Source organism: Bremia lactucae, linkage group LG12 (assembly GCF_004359215.1).
Source record: "Bremia lactucae strain SF5 linkage group LG12, whole genome shotgun sequence".
Taxonomy (NCBI): Eukaryota; Oomycota; class Peronosporomycetes; order Peronosporales; family Peronosporaceae; genus Bremia; species Bremia lactucae.
Window position 1 is genome coordinate 1,426,598 of NC_090621.1, and position 6,970 is coordinate 1,433,567.

The 6,970-nt window shown below is 43.1% G+C and overlaps 1 protein-coding gene across 1 annotated transcript; it reads left to right on the forward strand.

Annotated features, from left to right (window-relative positions):
* Positions 1-3,635: 3,635 nt before the first annotated feature.
* CCR75_002706 (uncharacterized protein) lies at positions 3,636-4,442 on the forward strand (the record flags this gene model as incomplete). The annotated part of the gene is made up of 1 exon (XM_067960803.1): positions 3,636-4,442. The coding sequence occupies one exon, from the start codon at positions 3,636-3,638 to the stop codon at positions 4,440-4,442; it is 807 nt and encodes a 268-aa protein (XP_067820694.1).
* Positions 4,443-6,970: the final 2,528 nt, after the last annotated feature.

Sequence of the window (6,970 nt, forward strand, 5' to 3'; positions counted from 1 at the left end):
GTTTTTTTATTTGATACTCCAATTAAGGGCATTAATAATTTGCTCATATCAATTCGTTTGCACAAGAGGTTTCTAAGTCCCTTCACATTGGCTGGAACTGGCCAGTCGGTGAGCGCCTTGATCTTTTCGGGATCTGGGCGTACACCGTGTTTACCCACGTTGCACCCAATAAGTGGTATTTCGCTTGCAGCGAATACACACTTACGCCATCCTCGCATACCCACTCAATTAGAGGGATCCTCTAGCTTAAGGGGGGTGGACTCGCACGAGCAAAACCATTTCTGGCTCATGCTCATCACGCGTCGAAGTTAACAACGACGCGAGTGATGTCGATGTCGAAGAAAACGACATCGAAAATGAGAGTGATCTCATGGCAGTACGCACAAAGCGTACTGAAAAAGACAAAACAAATGAGTCAGCAGAAAAATTTCTGCTAACTCGAGAATCAATATTCCGTTTCGTTCAGGATTCCATTGCTAACGCAGTTAACCGTCAGAGACGGAAGCAGACAAACTAGGATGAGCAAATGTTCATTCATTTAACATTAATGATCTAGTGCTACTCTCTACGATAAACCTTCCAAAGCGTGTAGTCACTAATGTGGGTAGCATTTAACACTACTCAAGTTCATTGGGGCTTTCCGTGTACTGCATCGCAGAGGCAATGCATACACAATAGAATTGCCACGTAGAATTCGAACGCATCCTACGTTTAACGTTGGTCGGCTCCACCCGTACCATCAGTACGCGGCTTCTTCCGAGGACGGATGTTACCACCCTTTTCAAGAATCCCTAAAAGATTCTTATGGTCACGAACCAGATTCTCAACCTGAAGTTTCTCATGCCGGTTCCGAAGATCCTCGAAACTACGATGAGCTGACGACAGCTCATCGCGAACAGCATGATAGTTCCGCTCGTACTCCAACAAGGAGTACGCACTCTTCGAACGGTCTTCCAACCGCTCGATATGGTGATTCTGCACCATCTGCTCCAACGAGCGACACTTACCGCGCTCGTGTTCAAGACCCTCCTCCAAATCATGGAGGAAGCGATCAATTTGTCGATCCTCGAGATTAGATCCGACGCACGGTTCGGATTTGATTCTCATTCCTCCACCACAACCATTGGTGGATTCCCACGGTGATCAATTTTTCCTTGTGGATCGTATTCAAATCCACCACGATGTGAAGGGGCAGCGTACGAGTTATCTTGTTCGCTGGCGCGGTTATCCACCTTCACATGACAGCTGGGAGCCTCGTCCCCAGCTGGTTGCTGACGTTGTCAGCTCCGTCCGTCAGTGTGACGAGACCCACCCGATGGTACAGAAGGTTCATCGGAAAACACGCGCCCCTGGCGCATGTAAATCGATTGCAAAACGTCAATCGCATCGCGCATCTTGATAGAGATGCGACCTCTCTCATGGCGAAGAAAGGAATTAAATATATCCATTCACTCGTTTCGTGCTGTCGACACAATACAGACAGGGATCACCTCACGTGAGGAATGAGAGTCCTGCCTCACGTGACAACCGATGCAATTTCAACCTTGCACCGGTTGGAGATCGCTTTTCAAACTTAACGCGAATCGCGATAAGGTTTTAAAGCCAGGCTTTGCGTCCAATGTCTTTCATTGCGAATAAACGCGTTCCAAGCTTGCATCAACGCGCTTGTATCTCACTTGCTGTTGCCATTATACCATCGATGCTTAAAAATATCTGGAGATAAAAACTCTTCTCAGCGCGAAAGTTCTTCATGGTGGGATCAAGACCATGTAGCCTTGTCGCAATAAATAAAAGACATTTATTGTGAGGAGTAGTCTCTCCAGACAAGCTTCTCACTAGACTTTCGGTCAAAGCCACGGCTTCTTGTCAGGGGCAAGATGAGATATTTTAGTGTCTGCGATCCCAAAGTGGTACCCACTGAAGCAGAGGTACCACAAAACCTTTTATCACGATGGCTTAGACCATTGCCATCACCACGCACAAAGATGAGTGGGGGTGACGGCATGGGAGACGGTGCTGGCGATGCGGAATCGTCCTCATCGTCGGAACCAAACATGCCATAGCGAATGCTATTAGCACGTCTATCCGGTTGAGCCCCTTCATTCGATGGCTTATTGTGAGCCGCCTGACGACGATCAGGCGACTTTTCTGCTCTCAACGAGTCGGGTATTTCGTCCGCCTTGCACTCATAGTCGACCCCCAAAGAGGAGTAGCATTCACGTGGTGACTCGGTGACTCACCACATGCACCCGCAGCATTTAGAGTTGCGGGAGAAGACAATACTAAGCCGACGCCCTATCTGCCGCATGAGACAATAATGCGTCGCCCGCGGCAGCATGTACCGCAGCCAAAGGCTCCGCACTATTCGCACACCGTATGGATCCGTTAATCAGTGCGATAAATTTAAAAATGATGGTTCTGACTAGCCAACATCGTTTTCAATTAAGTGGTCTATGTAGTATCCACTCTATTCAATGACATTCAGAGTGATTGTCGTTTAAGGGGGTGATGTAACGGGGTGCATCGTTTCAGAAATTAACACTTAAGAATTGTGAGCTTATATATAATCGAAAAGGTAGAGAATATTATGAGAATATTACTTTACATAGTAACATTCGAAAAGCTTATTCATTGGTAGATATAGGCCTTTATACATACTTGCTCCGTGGTCCAATCAGCACTGGACGCGCGCAAAGAGAGAGACAGATAAGACTTTATTACATGTTTTGTATTGTATATAATTAAGTTAGTATTTATAGGTAGGAACAGAAAAACTTAATCATACTAAATACAGTGTACATTTAACCCTCTTTTAAGCAAATTTTTCTAAAGAGAGTCTTTCTCTGCACGTATGAAGTGACGTGTGGCACCACTAGCACTGAAGCAGTGCAAAGTGGACTTGTACTGAAGCAGTACAAGTAGGCAGTGCCCCGTTTCACTTACAGTAAATTTTACGGCTTTAGAATAGGGAAAAAGAGAAATCCTATTAGCATATAAATTATTTTATATCGATTTTTTTCTGCAATGCAATCGGGTCTTGTAACGATTGGCGGGGTTGATTTAAACTTAAAATAATTAAGACATTGGGAATATAGGGAATATTAAGTCAAAATCAATAAAATATAATATGTTGTACTTGCCTTACACTGCATTAGCAAAAGAAAAGGTGAAAACACTTTTGCATGTCAATAACAATTACTGGCAAGCTGTTCAACTGTAGACTGGTGCAAAGTTACCTCGGGTTGATGCTATTTGGCATTACCACTCCACCAGTGAGGATCGCGACTTTTGGCTAGCTCAGATCCAGGACGAGCTTTGGTAATAATCCACATATTTTTACTAATAGATTTTTTATTTCATAGATTTGTTCACAAGACATGTTATTTTCGTATCTGTCGGAATAACAATTTTATTTTGCGAATATTGTTTATTCATTTATTTTCTTAAGAAAAGTCGTGAGGTTTATTTTATATTTAACTTAAAAAAAGTTGTTGGATATCATTAATTGCTTTGTAGAATAGAAACCTCCTCGTGCATAGATGCCGCTGTGCAATTGTAATCAAAGTTCCCATTAAATTCTCGCATCTGGCCCTAAACGAAGTGGGATCGCTGGCCTTCGGCCCTACGAGTGCACAATGAAGCTGAATATCGTTTTCCTCCCGGCAGTATTTGCAGCCCTCGTCAATTGCATCTCATTTACCGACCCTGACGAACGCATATTCGGGGGTACAATAGCAGAGCTCGACAAATACACGTACATTGCTGCTCTCCATCCGGACGGCGTCCGAAGCAACTTGACCTGTGCTGGCACATTAATTGCCCCTCAGTTTGTTCTCACTTCCGGACTTTGTTTGGAGTATACTCTCGTAGACGTGTATGTCACGCTTGGGTCAAAGTTTAGGAGTAACGTCGGTATAGGGAATTATGAAGCCATACGCGCAGTCGAGGCATTTCGTCACCCACGCTATATTTTAAACCCAGATACACTAGATTATGCATATGATGTGGCTATCCTCAAGCTCGAGACACCATCTACGCAACAACCGGCAAAATTGCCTGCCGTCGATGGATCAAGCAATAGACCTGGCGTGATGGCGACGGCTCTTGGCTGGGGTGAAATGGAAACCGGGGAGAATGCTAATGTCCTTAGAGCGGTGGATGTCCAGGTGATTACGAATAAACAGTGCTCTCGTATCTGGTCCACTATTGTGGATAAATCCTTCATTTGTGCCGGCAATGGAACCAATAAGGGCATCAATGTGGGAGACTGGGGTGGCCCCCTTATTGTAAAGGATGTCGTCGTGGGAAGCGCAAGTCTCTCGTCGAACAAGAACGACAGTCTGCATAATCTTTATGCTCGAGTGTCACACGCGCTGGACTTTATCCACGATATCCTTGATGGTGGTTCCACAGGAGATGTCACGGAGCTGCTGACTAAGTGATATAACTAGCTAATTAAAACCTTGCGATGTACGTTCTTAAACTTGACGCTTATATCAATTATGAGTCATGAAATATCTCGAGCTCTCTGGCCAATGTTATGCAAATGACAGTCAAAATTTTAATTATCTTATCAGCCCAGCATTCCTCAGCAGGTATCAGACCGTCGATTCTTCTATCAATTTTTGCCAAATTTTAATGGATAAATCGCTTAAGGTGAATTGCAGGCGAGAGAAGATGTTTATACAACTTGATCTCTGCGGGTAAGGTAGTTTGTGCCAGGCAGCTTATAAGCTCGCCTTTATTATTCAGCGTGAGGCCGTACTTAGCGCCTACTCTTGATGAACCATGTGAGGCTCTTTCACTTCAAAAAGGCATGTCCTCGAAGCGAAAAGCCCTATAACAATTTAAAACTTCAGATTCTTTTGTGTTCATAAGAAATGGAACAATGTCTTCTTCAACGTGGCATCATATTATAGGCACATCCCCAGACCTGAAATATGACCAAAAAATGACTACGCGGCTTTTGTACGAAGCTACTTACAATTTGAAACGAAAATGCTGGTGTTAGAAAAAACTGAATACTGATTTAAGGAGGCTCATAAGCTGCAATTTCACAAAGACGACAACCCTTCTGGAGCATGCGGCATTGATTTTTTCGTCCGACGAAATGCCGTCACGCTTAATCGACTTTAAGAATTTCACATCATAGAAATTATTCCAAATAATTTCTATGATGTGAAATTCTAGGTTCATTATAGACTTTAATTTTTGTTGCTGACACCATTCCATTAAACTATTCTCCTCATAACCACTTTTTGTGTCTTGACTTTGCACAGGACAACCTCCGTCGAAAAGCAAAAATTAAACTTGTAAAGACATATATTTTTAGCAGTTAAGTAAGTTGGACAATGTTTCTCCATTAAATATCTAAATTTACCAAAACATATAAATTTACCAGAAATTCAGGATAACATATAGCCAACTTTTAGATTAGTTGCTAAAAGCGCTTGGCACGATTTCAATCAGAATGTCTGAGTAAATACAAATCTCTTACTTCAAAATTAAGGTTTTAAAACAGATTTAAGTTTTCGGCAATAGCGGCTGGATGTGCCAAATCCTTTGGACGACTAGTCAGTCAGCAAATCACACTGTACCTCGTAACGACGTGATCCGTTTGATAACTATTACTTCTTATTAGGACTAATTGATTTTTATTTTTCTTATCACTTAACTTTTTTAAAATTAACAATTTTAATACTACCGTATATGGTTATATTGTCGCAACAAGACTGCAAGACTACAGCTCTTTCGATTGTTTGATATAAGTTATTATCAGCCCCGCCAATCGTAACCAGACACTATCGGGTGGTGCAAGGTGCGTTTTACATAGTTTCATATTAACATAACAAAGTCAGTAGATAAGAAGTACGAGGCATAGGAACTAAAATCTGTTGATACAGTTTTAACTATTTCCCTTTACAAACCATTCATAGTATCGATCGTTAGTAGCTAAAACTTTTTAGCTATTTAACCATCCTCAGCACGTCGTGTACGTGAAGTATGTAGATGCACCTCACCTTAACTGTTATCAGTGCCGATTAGCTGGTACTGAAGCAGTACTAGCGAAAGGTGCCCCGTTCACCTGGTACAACTTCGTGGTCCGTTCAACGACTACACACGTACCACCCAATACGGGCATGTTTGATGAAGAAGAAGGAAGCTTCCCAACCCTATAAGAAGGCTTTCACGCAACGTGCGAGAGGTTCACTCACTTGAGTGGCCTCGAATGGTATGAGTTCAAACTATGAGCTTGGTCTTAGGCGGGCCAGCCGCACACGCAATGTTGTTGCTTCTCAAAAATACGAGCAGCATGTATCTATCCCCGTGTTCATACCACACTTTCTCGACGTAGCCCGAGGAAATACAACCGTGCTTCACCAGTAAGGCTCTCAACACGTAGAGTTGTTAAGAGGACAGGGAACTCATAAGTTAAAGCTGTTGATACAGCAGTATCTATGTGCTGCTGCCGGGCCGACAAATTCACGTCGACCTGAAAGCTTAAGGATCGAAATCGCTTAGTTTTAAGCAGTCGAATGCGAATCCTTTCATGATGGTTCGTCAAATTAGACGATGCCTTTAAAACTCGACGTATCGATCACGATGCGACGAAAGTGATGTTTGGTGTGTCCAACTTGGCCGGACGTGCCGAATCTTAGCCTAAGACTCAAGCTTCTCGACCCATGTGCTTTAGTCGTATGATGTCGTTAAGACTCGGCTCAGACAAACCTTTAAAGCCGGCCACTGGCCAAATGCTCGGGTCCAAGTAGAGCCCCTTATATGAAACCGAAATAGCGTGACCCTCAGAAACGGAACGCAGACAAACATGGAAAAGCAAATGTTCTTTCATTTGAAATTAATGATTAAGTACTACTGTCAACGGTTAACTTACCCAAGCATGTAGTCGCTAATGTGGGTAGTAGTAAACTACTACCCAAGTTCATTGGGCGCATCCATGTACTGCATCGCA